At 40.0% G+C, this 17,243-nt stretch overlaps 1 protein-coding gene across 1 annotated transcript in view; it reads right to left on the bottom strand.

Moving 5' to 3' along the window:
* Positions 1-17,243, bottom strand: part of LOC124775193 (EF-hand domain-containing family member C2-like) — a 237,019-nt gene that overhangs the window by 32,278 nt on the left and 187,498 nt on the right. Inside the window, exon 10 of the mRNA XM_047250033.1 lies at positions 4,078-4,217. Coding sequence (XP_047105989.1) covers positions 4,078-4,217 — 140 coding nt within the window. The remainder of the gene's footprint in view (positions 1-4,077; positions 4,218-17,243) is intronic.

The following is a 17,243-nucleotide window of genomic DNA, read 5'->3' as shown; positions in this document are numbered from 1 at the left end:
GTCTTTTATTTCAAGCATCCTGTGTTATGAGAGCAGCATTGTTTACATCATGCGATCTCCAAGTTGTGGTGGAAAAAAACAAAATGAAGGCAGTGTACAAAGCTGCAGTCACACATTGCATGGATATGTTACAGCATAAAAAAACAATACATCACATTGTTTATGAAAGATAAACATAGGGACCCTCTCTTGTGATTGACAGTTTGTGGGATGTAGTAGTCCTACAGTACAGATGACGAAACTTTACACTGGTCTGTGGAAGCAACTTCGATCACAGGCCACCTGCTCCAGTGAAGCAATACCTGTGTATTTAATAGGATCACCACAAATGATCGATGGCAGAATCAGATGGTATTTGTTTTTGATATATTGGAAGACTGGGATGTGGTAATATCTTATCAAGTTCTCTACTGGGTGACGTTAGTAGAGCTTTTATGGTTCCTCTGTTGGATGGTACAAAATAATGAGGAGGAATAGAATGTTTGGGTGATAGACATGACTACACCCTGACAGATGCAGATCATCTTCAGACTGCAATACCTGTATGTAGCTTGGAGATGCTCTGCAATGCAGTGATGTGGAGCCTTCCTAATTTTCCTGATAAGAAACACCATTGTCTTTTCTGCTACCGCGTAGTAACTGGATCGAGTCCCGTTCGTCTGCTTTTTTTATTTTCAACACAGTCATTTTCTTTACTATTTATATTACAATTAATATAATGGGGAAAATACGTGTAATCGGATGAACTTTTATTAAATTTACCACGTTATTTGGCAGTATACTAATTTTTATTATCACAAATAATGTAATATTCATAACTATCGACTAGTAAACGACCAAACGCATAAAGTGATACTGAAAATGTGTTTGTCCGTGATTTGAGAAATCCCTTATACCTGGAAGGAGCCCGAAACGACTTGTTACCCCCAAGTTTTGACCGGCGCAGACGTTTTTCGAAAGATGTACAATTAATCGTCGCTTTCGACATTACGAGTACAAGTTGCAGGATGGTATTTTTCGTAAAAACATGGAAAACATAAAGTTAAACGGCACCAGCTGCATTGAATAAATGCTATGTTTCCGTATACGCAAGGTCTTTTGACGTTTTCCGTGGAAAAACAAACCTCGTTAACATTTTCAAAAACCTCTGTTTCAGACGATAATTTGGAAGCAAACCATGCATAACGCAGTATTTCCTTAAAAATCGGCGCTAATAATTGGTTATGCAGTGTCGAGTGTATTTCAATAGCGTCTTCCAAGAAGCAATTTCTCTTTCAATTAAATACGAACAGTTTTGAAGACTCGGACAAGCATACATTTTCAGTATCACTTTATGCGTTTGATCGTTTACTAGTCGATAGTTATGAATGTTATATTATTTGTGATAATAAAAATTAGTAGACTGCCAAATAAAATTGTAAATTTAATAACAGTACATCCGATTACACGTATTTTCCCTTTATTCTAATTGTAATATAAATAGCAAAGAAAATGACTGTGTTGAAAATAAAAAAACTGACGAATTGAACTCGATCCAGGGATCCAGCAGCTTGAACGCCAACCATTAAAAAAAATCATTTTGTTCTATATTGTTCGTTGAACTTGTTCAGGGCGTACGTCCGATGACACCCGTTCAACTTCTTCGTTGATATATATATATATATATATTTGACGACCGAAATTATCTTGCGATTTTCTCAGTAACGCTTGAGAAGTACGCGCTACTGCTTACACATTTTGTTGTCCTCATGGAGTACTACGAGTGTACGAAATTAACAGTAAACCCGCGTTCCAAACGTTGTGGCCTCCCCTTGTGAATCGTTTAATCGGAGCGAGAGCGTTGTAGAAATGCTCAACAAACTCCAGTGGCAGACACTAAAGAGAGGTGTTGTGCATTAAAGTGATGTCTGCTGTTGAAATTTCGAGTCAGCGCTTGCTGGGAAGAGTCGGATAACATATTATTTCCTTCCACATACGTCTCACGAAATGACCACGATGAGAAAATTCGAAAAATTAAAGCTGATACAGTGGTTTACCGACAATCATTCTTACTACGCGCCATTCGCGAGTCGAAAAGGGAAGGGGGTTATTGGCGCCAGAAGTACCCTCCGTCACACAGTCAGGTGGCTCGTGGATTACTGATGAAGATATAGATGTGGATGTAGTGCATTGTATCAGAACTGAAAGTCGGTCTGTCGCCCCATGGTGCCAAACAGGTAAATTTTGAGAACGGCACTGAGAACCCTTTCATACTCACAGTATTCACTCAGATGATAGAGAAAAAAACAGTGGATGTGTTTATTTGATGTAAATAAAGTGAAAATGTACGTTTGTGCACAGAATATTATGGACTCTTTCTCATAGAGTAAATAGATATGTGTGTGTGTGTGTGTTTCTAGTCATTATTATCAAAATACCTCTGACCATGTTGCTACTAAAGAAAAAAAGATGTCGAAAAGTATTATATATATTAACCAAAAGGACACTGTACAAAAAATAATTACTTAAATAAAAGGTGTTTTAACATATCACATTTTTAAAATTTACTAAAAATTAAAATAATTTTTCCTAGTCAATTAAAGATTCCTAACCCGATACAGACAGTACTGAAAATTTGTGCTTCTGAACTTTAATTAGCTATGTTGAAAGTTTCAAGTCTGTAGCTCATTGGGAAGTTGGCTTAAAATTAATTGCACAATTTGTACTGAGCAGACAGAAAGAAAAACATACTACCCTCCACCATACACCAGACAAGAAAATGAGATAATATTGCATTGTCGTCGAGTTCATAGCTATGTTGGAAGTTTCAAGCCTTTATCTCATTGGCAAGTTAGTTTAAAATCAACTTCAAAATATGCACTGAACAAATAGACAAGAAAGAGTTCTAATAAAAACGTGCTAAAATGCTGTCAAAAAATATTATGAATAAGTCAAGAAACTTTGTTACTCTGTTTCTTTCTTATTATTTACAACCATACTTTCAACCATAGAACACCATCATCTAAATGTAAAACGCAGTTCTATTGGATGACAGGATTGTAAATAGGATGAGAGAGAAAACACAAGCGCCTCATGAAATCATTATAATTGGGTAATAACTAATGGTGGCACTCATAAATTATAGTAGTAACATAATTCATCATTGATAAAAGTGATAGGTCATCATTTTTAAATCACGCAAGTGTCAAGTGAGTCCTCTGCCATTTTTTTAAATCTCTCGCAATTTTTCAAATTTAAGGTCATACAACCATCCCAGAGCAGAGGGGGAAGGGGAGGATATTGAGCTAGGAGATAAGCCACACAACTTCCTTAGAATGGAGGACACTGACCTTGGAGATAAGGACACTGACCTTTGACCTTAGAGATAAGGAGAACAATGGTCTTTATTGATTCAGAAGCCATTTTGATCCACTGCAAACATGAAGTGTATGCCTGTTGTAAGAAAAACATATCAAAGACGAAGACGTGAGGCTTGGAATGACTTCGATACAAGCTATGGATAGACCAATTGTTCTGCCATATTCAAACTCACTCAGCTGATGTTGTTACCTTCTTTAAGGTCGAAGAATCATAATGACACATGCTTTAAAGTTTCCACTTGGTTAGGTGGCCTTTTACTCAGTGAGCTTGCGGCAACACTGACGCTTTCGGTCATGCAAGAGATGGTACCACTTAGCTTCTGTGTATCCCTTAATGACTTATTACTGGCACACCGTTCTACATCCCATGAGTTGGATTCTCTGGGAACATTATTTCTGATGTTGTGTTTTTTAAGAATGTTAGTGTTGTTAATATGCTGAGTCTGACATTATTCTTCCTGAGTTCACCTGTTAATATTCTACTCAATTAGCCTGATTCACAAGCCATTCAACTAATGTGGGACATGGTACACAGCGATATCAGGCTTCAGTACTTTGTTACAGCAAACTTAACAAGCTCATTAATTATGGCGGCATAATGCTTTGTAAATGGGTCTATCTGTGATGGCTCATGATAAGAAGTATGTTGTAGCAAGCCAACATTACATCCAATGAAAATCGTACAGATTATGTCACTGAAGACTTACAATGAACCTACCTCAGTTCATTAAACGTTATTAATCGAGACTGTGCGCTATCCTCTTTGGAAATTAGGTATTTACATACGAAGTCCTTGTACACAGGTTTCAATGCTTCTCGAACTTTTCCCATGACAAAGTGAATATTGCTCCATGGAAACTGAAAATGTGAAATCTGTTATTAAAAACGTCTTACAGCTTAGGAGACAGCACTGTAAATTGTTTAATTTTAGTAATATGTACACAGATAAACATTTTTCTACATACTAATTCTTATTATCAGCGTGCACTCCTTACAAAAGTAGTATGCAGAGAAACATAAGCTTTTATGTCGTTAACCAATTAATAAAAATATTATTTATCCCTAATCACACATATACTGTGAGGGTGTAATGTTAAAGGATCGTATCTACTGTATAACTTACAATTTCCAGCAGAATCAAAAAATTGCAGATAACTGTGTTTACAAAATAATTAGCAGCACGGAATGATTAAGTTTTATTGAATATACATATAATTTTAAAGTATCAGTGACAATTAATTTACTTTTTTTCTTAGAATGCATAAGCAAACAACAGATTTTCAAACAGTTTTTAAAATATGTTGATGACATATTTATGTTTCATTCTAAAGAGATTACATGGCTTGCTGACTCACAGTTGACAGTTTCTGAATCTCTGTTGATTTTTGCAGTTATGAGGTCCATTAAACAAGGTCAAAGACAAACTCTTTTCTATGGGCTGCAATGTGCAGTCTTTTCTTGCTGATATATTTATCAATCAGGTCACCTATTTGCAGTTGTGATGCCTCTGATCACCTGAGGGACTCGCAAACCTGTTGATTTTGCTGCTTCATGGTAACTAATCGGCAAATATGTAGTAGATTTTTTAATTTTTCTTTTTGAATTTTTAAAGATACATTGTAGGCCTGTTTCAGCTTCATGGCTCCAAACCGAAGTGCCTGAGCTCTCTTTGACAAATTTACCAAACTGCAGAAGTTCTTTTCATTGTAATCATATTTGAAACATACATGAAATGTAACATCATTTTCTGAACTGGTACCAAACTGTACTGAACCATGGTACCAGATGACCATTAGTATCTCTCTTTCTGTTCTTACTGTTATAAAACCTTCCATTTCTCTTACACATATTTAGAAGACAACCCATTAATACTGATGGATCATATATTTAAGTATTATTACTCGCTGCCTCATGTGCATGAACGAAAGCACATTCCATCTCGCAGCGCCCTGGTTTGAAGAACAGATCATGAATTTGACATTTATGGCGTATTTACAGCATGTAGGTATAGACACATTGAAAAAATTCTAACTTACGATTCTGTCCACCACATGCATCTGCTGTTTATCACAAACTCAAACGCGTTCATAATTTTTTAACAGAGTGAATTCCCTAGTCTTCTATCTTTTAGTCATGTCTACTGGTCGTTTTAACTATACTTCGTTGTAATTGCTGATGGATCTGTCTGATAGATAACTAATCTTCTTAATGATACTGAAGAATTTACCTAAGCCCTACGAAAATTTCCATACTTCACCTTAAATTTGAAAGTTTTTGGCAATTAGCATTGGTAACAATTCCTCAAGCAGAATTGTTTAAGGTGCTAGTAGGCTATCGATTTATCCGGCAGTCGTAAACACACCTCCTTCTGCAGTTACTTAAATTACCTTAATTTACGCTACTGAATATTTATTATAAATCTAGGAGAACTTCATTGTCCCCGGCTTAGTTCATCTTGATTCTTCGCGTCTCTTACTGTTATTTTGGTGATAGGTTCTTGCATGTCAGTCATCCGACACCTCTCACAACATTCGCAATTCAGTTCTGCAACATGTATCTACACTGAAGGGCCAAAGAAGCTGATACACCTGCCTAATATCGTGTAGGGCACCCTCGAGCAGGCGGAAGTGCCACAACACGACATGGCATGGACTTGACTAAAGTCTGAAGTAGTGATGGAGGGAACTGACACCATGAATCCTGCAGGGCTGTCCATAAATGCCGGCCGGGGTGGCCGAGCGGTTCTAGGCGCTACAGTCTGGAACCGCGCGACCGCTACGGTCGCAGGTTCGAATCCTGCCTCGGGCATTGATGTGTGTGATGTCCTTAGGTTGGCTAGGTTTAAGTAGTTCTAAGTTCTAGGGGACTGATGACCTCAGAAGTTAAATCCCATAGTACTCAAAGCCATTTGAACCATTTTTTTGTCCATAAATACGTAAGAGTGCGACGGGGTGCAGATCTCTTCTGAACAGCACGTTGAAAGACATCCCAGATATGCTCATAATGTTCATATCTGGGGAGTTGGTAGCCAGCGGAAGTGTTTAAACACAGAATACTGTTCCTGGAGCCACTCTATACCAATTCTGGACATGTGCGGTGCCGCATTGTCCTGCTGGAATTGCCCAAGGCCGTCGGAATGCACAATGAACACAAATGGATGCAGTTGACCATACAGGATGCTTACGCACGTTTCACCTGTCAGAGTCGTATCTAGACGTACCAGGGCTCCCATATCACTCCAACTGCACATGCCCCACACCATTACAGAGCTCCACCAGCTTGAAGCGTCCCCTGCTGACATGAAGGGTCCATGGATTCATGAGGTTGTCTCCATACCCGTACACGTCCATCGCTCGATACAATTTGAAACGAGACTCGACCGACCAGGCAAGATGTTACAGTCATCAGCAGTCTCATGTCGCTGTTGATGGGCCCATGCGAGGCGTAAAGCTTTGTGTCGTGCTGTCAGCAAGGGTAAAGGAGTGGGCCTTCGGCTCCAAAAGCCCATATCGATGATGTTTCATTGAATGGTTCGCACGCTGACACTTGGTGATGGCCCAGTATCGAAATATGCAACAATTTGCGGAAGGGTTGCAGTTCTATCACGTTCAACGACTCTCTTCAGTTGTTGTTGGTCCTGTTCTTGCAGGATCTTTTCACGGCCACAGCGATGTTGGAGATCTGAAGTTTTACCGGAGTCCTGATATTCACGGTACACTCGTGAAATGGTCGTACGGAAAAAACCCCACTTCATCGCTACCTCGTAGATGCTGCGTCACATCGCTCTTGCCCGACTATAACACCAAGTACAAACTCACTTATGTCTTGATAACCTGTCATTTCAGTAGCAGTAACCGATCTAACAACTGTGGCAGACACTTGTTGTCTTATATAGGCGTTGTCGGCCGCAGCGCCGTATTCTGCTCGTTTATATCTCTGCATTTGAATACGCATGCCTATACCAGTTTCTTTGGCGCATCAGTGTAAATCTTGTTCAAACCAGCCAGATAGCATCCCTAGTTGGTGGCTCTGCTCACCCCAAACACAGGTGCAGTCAAGAACCATCTCTCGAAGCGTTTGGTTCATGGACACTCAATGCTCACTCGGAAATTCTTTATAAATAAATAACAACATCCCCCCCCCCCTCCCCATGAACTATGGGCCTTGCCATTGGTGGGGAGGCTACGTGCCTCAGCGATACAGATGGACCGGTATCTGTTGAGAGGCTAGACAAGCATTTGGTTCCTGAAGAGGGGAAGCGGCCTTTTCGTTAGTTGCACGGTCAACAGTCTTGATGACTGACTGATCTGGCTTTATAAAATCAACCAAAATGACATTGCTGTGCTAGTACTGCGAATGGCTGAAAGCAAGGCGAAACTATAGTTGTAACTTTCCCCGAGCGCATGCAGCTCTACTGCATGGTTAAATGATGATGGCATCCTCTTGGGCACCTCTTGGGTAAAATATTCCGGAGGTAAAATAGCCCCCCTTTAAGATCTCCGTGCGGGGACTACTCAGGACGACGTCGTCATTAGGAGAAACAAAACAGGCGTTCTATGGATCGGAGTGTGGAATGTCAGATCACTTAATCGGGCAGGTAGCTTACAAAATTTAAAAAGGGAAATGAATAGGTTAAATTTAGATATAGTGGGAATTAGTGAAGTTCGGTGGCGTAAGGAACAGGACTTCTGGTCAGGTGAATACAGGTTTACAAATCCAAAATCAAATAGGGGTAATGCAGAAGTAGGTTTGATAATGAATAAAAGAAATAGGAGCGCGGATAAGCTACTACGAGTAGCGTTGTGAGCCAAGATAGACACGAAGCCCACGGCTATCACCGTAGTACAAGTGTATATGCCAACTAGCTCCGCAGATGATGAAGAGATTGAATAAATGTATGACGAGATAAAAGAAATTATTCAGATAGTTAAGGGAGACGAAAATTTAATGGTTTTGGGGGACTGGAATTCGATAGTGGGGAAATGAAGAGAAGGAAAAGTAGTAGTTTAATATGGACTTGGGGTAAGGAATGAAAGAGGAAGCCGCCTGGTAGAATTCTCCACAGAGCATAACTTAGTCATAGCTAACACTTGGTTTAAGAATCGTGAAAGACGTTTGTATGCGTCAAAGAGGGCTGAAGACACTGCAAGGTTTCACATAGGTTACATAATGGTAGCAGAGATTTAGGAACCAGGTTTTAAATTGTAAAACATTTCCAGGGGCAGATGTGGCCTCTGGCCACGATTTATTGCTTATGAAGTGTAGATTAAAACTGCAGAAACTACAAAACGGCAGGAATTTAAGGAGATGGGAACCTGGATAAACTGAAAAACCCAAAGGGAGCATTAGGGAACACGATTAACAAGAACAGGGGGAAGGAATACAGTAGAAGAAGAATGGGTACCTTTGAGAAATGAAACAGTGAAGGCAGCAGAGGAACAAGTAGGTAAAAAGACTAGGGCTATTACAAATCCTTGGGTAACACAAGAGATATTGAATTTAATCGATGAAAGGAGAAAATATAAAAATACAAAACATGACACAGGCGAAAGGGAATACAAACATCTAAAAAATGAAATCGATAGGAAGTGCAAAATGGCTAAGCAGGAATGGCTGGAGGACAAATGTAAGGAGTAGAAGCATATATCACTAGGGCCTAGAGGAAAGTGAAAAAAGCCTTTAGAGGAAAGATAACCACCTGTATGAATATCAAGGGCTCAGATGAAAAACTGGTCCTAAGCAAAGAAGGGAAAGCAGAAAGGTGGAAGAAGACGTAGATGAAGATAAGAAGGGAGATAGGATAATGCGTGAAGAATTTGACAAAGCACTGAAAGTCTTAAGTCGAAACAAGGCCCCGAGAGTAGACAACATTCGATTAGAGCTACTGATTGCCTTGGGAGAGCCAGCCATGACAAACCTCTTCCATCTGGTGAGCAAGATGTATGAGACAAGCGAAATACCCCCAGACTTTAAGAAGAATATAATAATACCAATTCCAAGGAAAGCATGTGCTGACAGATATGGAAATTAAGCTACTATCAGTCTAATAAGTCACGGTTGCAAAATACCAACACGAATTCTTTACAGAAGAATGGAAAAACTGATAGAAACCGACGTCAGGGAAGATCAATTTGGATTCCAAAGAAATGTAGGAACACGGGAGGCAATACTGACCCTACGACTTCTCATAGAAGATAAATTAAGGAAAGGCAAACTAACGTTTTTAGCAATTGTAGACTTAGAGAAAGCTTTTGACAATGTTGACTGGAATACTCTCTTTCAAATTCTGAATGTGGCAGGGGTAAAATACAGGGAGCGAAAGGCTATTTACAATTTGTACAGAAACCAGATGGCCGTTATAAGAGTCGAAGGGCATGAAAGGGAAGCAGTGGTTGGGAAGGGAGTGAGACAGGGTTGTAGGGTATCCCCGATGTTATTCAATCTGTATATCGAGCAAGCAGTAAAGGAAACAAAAGAAAAATGTGGATTAGGAATTAAAGTACAGGGAGAAGAAATAAAAACTTTGACGTTTGCCGATGATATTGTAATTCTGTCAGAGACTGCAAAATACTAGGAAGAGCAGTTGAACGGAATGGACAATGTCTTGAAAGAGGGTATAAGATGAACATCAACAAAAGCAAAGCGAGAATAATGGAATTTCGTCGAATTAAATCAGGTGATGCTAGGGAATTAAATTATGAAATGAAACGCTTACAGTAGTAGACGAATTCTGCTATTTGGGGAGCAAAATAAATGATGATGGTCGAAGTAGGGAGGACATAAAATGTAGACTGACCATGGTAAGAAAAGCGTTTGTGAAGAAGAGAAATTTTTTAACATCGAGTGTAGATTTAAATGTCAGGAAGTCGTTTCTGAAAGTATTTTTATGGAAGTTCGCCATGAATGGAAGTGAAACATGGACGATAAACAATTTACACAAAAAGAGAATAGAAGATTTTAAAGTGTGGTGTTATAGAACAATGCTGAGGACTGGATGAGTAGATCACATAAGTAATGAGGAGGTATTGAACAGAATTGAGGAGAAGAGAACTTTGTGGTACAACCTGACTAAAAGAAAGGATCTGTTGGTAGGGCACATTTTGAGGCATCAAGGGATCACCAAGTTAGTACTGGAGGGACGCGTGCAGGGTAAAAATCGTAGAGGCAGACCAAGAGCAGATTGAAAATGATGTAGGTTGCAGTTGTTACTCGGAGGTGAAGAGGCTTGCACAGGATAGAGTAACATGGAAAGCTGCATGAAACAAATCTTTGGACAGAAGACCACAATAAGAAAATAACAATAATAACAACAGGTTTGCAGCTATATCGCTTTGAACTTTTTTAAATAATAAACCTCAGCACACGAAGACAGTGGAGAGAGAATGGATGGGTGGGGCAATTGTGGTGTAATGAGGAGAAGGGAAGAAGTAATTGTGGGGGTAGGGATGGGGGTAACATTGAGAATGAGGGGGAGATCTAGAAAAGGGAGAAGGTGACTATGAGGTATGTTCTTGAAGGGGAGGGGAGGGGTTAGTCTTTGACGCTGATATAGATTGGCCCAACACTGTACTGGGAACTACCTTCATCCACTACTTAGGTCCTCTCAGAATGCAGCACCAGGTGTAATTATTGAAAGAGGCTAGAAGACCATTGGAAACCCCATAACAAACAAAGGTTAATGAACTGGCAACCACAGAGCTGACTAGCTAAAGTGACAAATATTAAACATTTTTTTGGAGTTTTTTAGAAAATCTGGAAGTCGGTCACGGACCCTTCTAGAGAGCAAAAGGCAGAAAGGTTTAGGGCCAGATGTGATCGCTTCGCAGTTTCCCACACGGGAGGCATCTGAGAGATTCGTCTGATTTAGAATTTAAGGTTTTCAATGGTGACTGTCACTTGCCTACCAAATATGGAATGCGCTTTTGAAGATATTCGACATCGTAGAAAATGAAGGGAAGGTAGGAAAGATGTTAGATTGGCATTGTTTCAGAGACACAGAGCTGCAGAGAACAGACGACAACGCTCGCAATCGCTGGTATCTGCGTGATCTGATTAGATTTAAAAAAATGCACTGAGCCAGCAAAGGAGTTTAAGGGCTGGAAAGATGGAACAAGATCGAGTTACCGTCAGTACTGGTGCTGGGGGGTGCCTCACAGACATTCTAACATTCTGCGTGGGGTCTGTTTGTTCTAAGTCGTGTCTCCCTACCACTTTCCCGCAACGACGCTCTGAGCGTGTTTTTTAGGGAATTGACTAGTTTGAACTTGGGACCTGTTGCTGGTAAGGAGACGCCAGACCACACATGACATGTAGAGTTCAGAAGAGTTCAGTGAGACTAGCGATGATATAATCAAATACTTAATGATTTCAGCGTCAGCTCCACTGCACTCCCTGTAAAAGAATCTTAATACTAACTAAATTTAGTGGAAGGGGTTCAAGGTTTTCCTATTTTTAGTTAGCTGGTAAAATAACGTCGAAAAAGAAGTTAAGTTTACCATTGGAATTTTTATTCTACTCACAAAACATTGTTTATAAATTGCACTATTGATGAAAGGCAATATTTTAATACAGGATGATAAAAACCAACTGCGTTCAACAAAAATGTGAACGAATATTCCCTGAATGGGTTACCAAGTTCTATAATGGATTGAAGGTTGACCTATGCCATATCACATCTATATTCTAGATTTAAGTTAAGTTTCATAAAAGAGAAAATTATCAAAAATGGTCTACAGTGACCCTCAATTATCTTTAATTACTTATTTAACTTGTCATAAATTACAGTGGCTGATGTGGCTTCTTAGTAATTATATGACAGAAAAATCATCAGGTTTCAGATTTTAACTTCAAGTAGCAAATGTGAATACCACGAAGTTAAATTGACAATCGACACCAGTATTACGTAAAAAGGGGATGTAACAGATGAGACTTCTGCAGTTCTGAGTGAAGCCTTATGCGCTCTTACGCATGCGTTCATTACCTTGTCAGTGGTTAGGCAGCGTCAGGGGCAGCGGGCGGCGGAGCTCTACACACCTCACCATCTCGGTAGCAACTCTCTCAAACTTATCCTTACTACTGTTTACCGAAGTTGGTTTAAGAAAAAGGTATCTGGCTGTGTTTTCAACTGACCAATCAGCGTTTCAATGTTAACCTTAAGCTCCGCCTACAGAAATTCTGTCTATCCAATGAGAAACGCTATACTTTTCGTGGTGGGGCAATGTTTTTAATGTTTGCTACATAACAGAGACGCGTATAGTCACACGCTAAAACTTGCAGCTGGTGTGGCCCTTTTAGTGTAATCGTAAGATCTATACTGTTCTTCTGGAGGGCTCTATCTTTTATAATGGGCTGGGGGATGAACCGCCTGGTGGTCGGCTGGCGATGTGGGTGTCCCTTATCGTAAGGCCTTCTAGCCTACACGGCTCTGCTCTCAGCTTCTGTTCTCGTTTCTCCCCTCGGAACTGCGCCTGTTTCACGGTGGGAAGGTATGACATGCATTTAGGCGTTCTTGTGTTAGTCTGGGGTATTCCATTTGCTCACTCGTTGATCGTATTGCTTTGGTTAATTTAATGTCAGGATTTATTTGGAGCTATGTGACATATTGCCGGATTTACTATCATGTCAGGGTTTTCATGGAAGGTGTTGGATTTGCCTGACACCTTAAACATAAATCTGAGAACCTCCTCGGTATCCTTTATGATGCCTGATGCTCCATATCTAACTTCCTCTCAGCGAACTGATTCACTTGTGACTTAAATGTACAGCGGTGAGAAAAGAAATAGAGTAAATATGTCGATTAGTTATAAATGAAAAGCACAATATTGTTGTTGTTACCAGGCAAAATTACAGGGTGATTCAAAAAGAATACCACAACTTTAAAAATGTGTATTTAATGAAAGAAACATAATATAACCTTCTGTTGTACATCATTACAAAGAGTATTTAAAAAGGTTTTTTTTCACTCAAAAACAAGTTCAGAGATGTTCAATATGGCCCCCTCCAGACACTCGAGCAATATCAACCCGATACTCCAACTCGTTCCACACTCTCTGTAGCATATCAGGCGTAACAGTTTGGATAGCTGCTGTTATTTCTCGTTTCAAATCATCAATGGTGGCTGGGAGAGGTGGCCGAAACACCATATCCTTAACATACCCCCATAAGAAAAAATTGCAGGGGGTAAGATCAGGGCTTCTTGGAGGCCAGTGATGAAGTGCTCTGTCACGGGCTGCCTGGCGGCCGATCCATCGCCTCGGGTAGTTGACGTTCAGGTAGTTACGGACAGATAAGTGCCAATGTGGTGGCGCTCCATCCTGCTGAGATATGAATTGTTGTGCTTCTTGTTCGAGCTGAGGGAACAGCCAATTCTCTAACATCTCCAGATACTGTAGTCCAGTTACAGTAGCACCTTCGAAGAAAAAGGGACCAAAAACTTTATTGGCTGAAATGGCACAGAAAACGTTCACCTTAGGCGAGTCACGTTCATACTGAGTTGTTTCCCGCGGATTCTCAGTGCCCCATATACAGATATTGTGACGGTTGACTTTCCCGTTAGTGTGGAAAGTTGCTTCATCATTAAACACAATCTTTGAAACGAAAGATTCATCTGTTTCCATTTGAGCAAGGATAAAATCACAGAAATCGATTCTTTTAATCTTATCAGCTGCAGACAGTGCTTGAACCAATTTCAGACGATAAGGTTTCATAACTAACCTTTTTCGTAGGACTCTCCATACAGTTGATTGTGGAATTTGCAGCTCTCTGCTAGCTCTGCGAGTCGATTTTCCTGGGCTGCGAACAAATGCTTGCTGGATGCGTGCTACATTTTCATCACTCGTTCTCGGCCGTCCAGAACTTTTCCCTTTGCACAAACACCCATTCTCTGTAAACTGTTTATACCAACATTTAATACACCACCTATCAGGAGGTTTAACACCATACTTCGTTCGAAATGCACACTGAACAACTGTCGTCGATTCACTTCTGCCGTACTCAATAAGACAAAAAGCTTTCTGTTGAGCGGTCGCCATCTTAGCATCAACTGACGCTGACGCCTAGTCAACAGCGCCTCAAGCGAACAAATGTACAACTAAATGAAACTTTATAGCTCCCTTAATTCGCCGACAGATAGTGCTTAGCTCTGCCTTTTGTCGTTGCAGAGTTTTAAATTCCTAAAGTTGTGGTATTGAAAGGTGGCTACACTGAGCCACGGCGCCAGAGATTGCGCCAAAGAGTATTATTCAGCCGCCTCCACAGTGCCTGCCGAGGACTCAGTGCTTGTTAAGGGCTCGTAGCAGAGAGTGTTTGTTGAGATGTGATACTGAAAAGTTCTTGTTGAGATGTGGTAGTAGCAAGTCGGTGTGGAGATATTGTAATGTTTAGAGTGCTTTCCATCAATATAAATGAAGGTAAAAATTTTTTTTATTTTTCTCTCTCATTATTTCAGTGTCCTAAATAATGCGTCATTACAGGTTCAGTCAACAAAGCATCTGGCGTGTGTTCTTGTATTAGAGTGTAATTCTGGTTTTCTTGCGCAATTATAGTATTTCTAATTTTTTTTATCACGTCAGTATAAATGGCATTTGAAATTTCTTGTCTTATTGAAGAAGAACCATGCCAGATGTGTACGTTGAGTCATACTTCCACACACAGAACAGTTACTCTTGTGCTTGTTGTTGCGTTGGTTTTATAGTTGCTGGGGACTTAATTAATTAATTGTGTTAACAGGAAATTTTCATTTCATTCTTTGTTGTTGTTCCATGCAGTCAGATTGCGTAATAATACTAGTCAGGGCCAACCGTTTACGAGATACAGCGTAATCGGACATACAGCTATTAAATCAAAAAATTAAAAATGATTTTCAAATTTAAAAATAATTAAGCCCCCATGCAGTATTCTTTTTGAATCACCCTGTACTTTCGTCCAGCCACAACTGTGGGTTCTTTGGTTGCTCTGGGAGAAGGCCCTTCAAACTATAACACATGAAATATTAGTTCATTTTATTGCATAAATGAATAAAAGACTTACACAGCTTTGACACTGTTTTGTGCCCCAGGAGTACTGGATAGCTGACGACTGTCATGGAGTAGCACAGTATCACTTGATGCACTAATTAACAAACTGTTCTCTTGAGGTACAATGTTCCGTCAGAAACTTTAAGTATCACGTTGGCCCTGTACTACATGCTGATTCCTTCAGAAGAGGTCACGAACTGGGCAGAGCTCCTGCTAGCTGAGCGTGAGGGCGCTGGTATGCCAAGAGAGGAGGCGAGGTCTTCAGGAGCGGATTGCAGAGAGCCCTCGCTACTGTCCGTGGTGTCGATTCGCTTTGCAAACTTTTGTGTGGCAAAGCGCACAGTTGTGTCCGTTCTACGGTCTGTATTCTTGTGTGTGTTCTACAGTACGTATACTGCAGAATACTCACAATACTGTGTTTTTTATGTACCATTACGAAGTCGTTCTACCACGAAGAGACGGAAAGATAGGTTAACATGATGATCAGTGATTATGTAGGTGAAAAACAAACGAAGGGTAAACAAACACGTGGTTCAAAAATGATAATAAGTGCCGCTTACATTTTGCAAGTGGTACCGTGCTTGACATCCGTCCGTATGAATGAGCAATGTTTGTGTATGTGCTTTGACGACTTATGGGCGACAGTAATTACATTGTTATACATGGTTATAAAGTCTTCGACAAACGATATCATTAATGAGAAGAGCCTTTCTTCTCGCCGATAGCTCATGTCTGTTGCTCACTGTTACGGCGTAAAATCAACCGCCGGCACGCCAGCCGGGAACGACAGGGAAGACTAAGGACTCTCATGGTTATGAAGCAGCGCCTAGCAGAATATTAAAGTACTGTGCTGCACATGTTAGCCCTGTACTGAGCCGTATTTGTAATTTTTCCTTCAGGAATAGTCAGTTTTCTGAACGTTTAAAGTACTCAGTAGTAAAGCCTCTTTATAAAAAGGGGTAATGTAGACAATTTTAGACCTATTTCTATGCGATTAGTGTTTGCTAAAGTTATTGAAAAGGCTGTGTATGTAAGGATAATTGATCATTTTATATCACATAATTTACTATCAAATGTACAGTTCGGCTTTAGAAGTAGTTTAACAAATGAAAATGCTATATTTTCTTTTCTCTGTGAGGTACTGGATGGATTAAACAAAAGGTTTCGAACGCTAGGCAATTTTTTTTTATTCAACTAAGGCGTTTCATTGTGTTGATCACAAAATATTGTTCCAGAAGTTGGACCATTACGGAATATGGGGAGTAGCTCACAATTGGTTCACCTCCTACTTTAGCAACAGACAGCAAAAGGTCAATATTCACAGTGTTAGAATGGCTGTGGTGTGGGGTCTGAGTGGGGTATGGTCAAGTGGGGGAGGGGTGGCAGGCATCAGTGCTGGAGCCACACCTGTTTCTTTTTTATATAAATGATATGTCCTCTAATATTACAGGTAATTTTAAAATATTCATGTTCGATGATGACACTAGCTTGGTAGTAAAATATGTTGTGTGCAACATTGGCTCGGTTTCAAATAGTGTAGTTCATGACATGAGTTCATGGCTTGTAGAAAAATCACAGTAAGACTCAGTTTTTACAATTTCTAACACACTATTCGACCAAACCCGACGTTTTAATTTCACAGAATTGGGATGATTAGTGAAACCGAACAGTTCAAATTTCAAGGTGTTCAGATAGATAGTAAGCTGTCACGTAAAGCCCACGTTCAGGATCTTGTTCAGAAACTTTGCTGCCGTTTTTACTATTAGAACGGTATCTGAAGTGAGTGATCGTTCGACATGTAAATTAGTCTACTTTGCTTATTTCCATTCGCTTATGTCGTGTGGTATTATATTTTGGGGGAACTCTTCCC

This window comes from Schistocerca piceifrons, chromosome 2 (genome assembly GCF_021461385.2).
Source record: "Schistocerca piceifrons isolate TAMUIC-IGC-003096 chromosome 2, iqSchPice1.1, whole genome shotgun sequence".
Classification (NCBI taxonomy): Eukaryota; Metazoa; Arthropoda; class Insecta; order Orthoptera; family Acrididae; genus Schistocerca; species Schistocerca piceifrons.
Note: the sequence above shows the minus strand (reverse complement) of the source record. Positions and strands in the feature narration are given on the sequence as shown.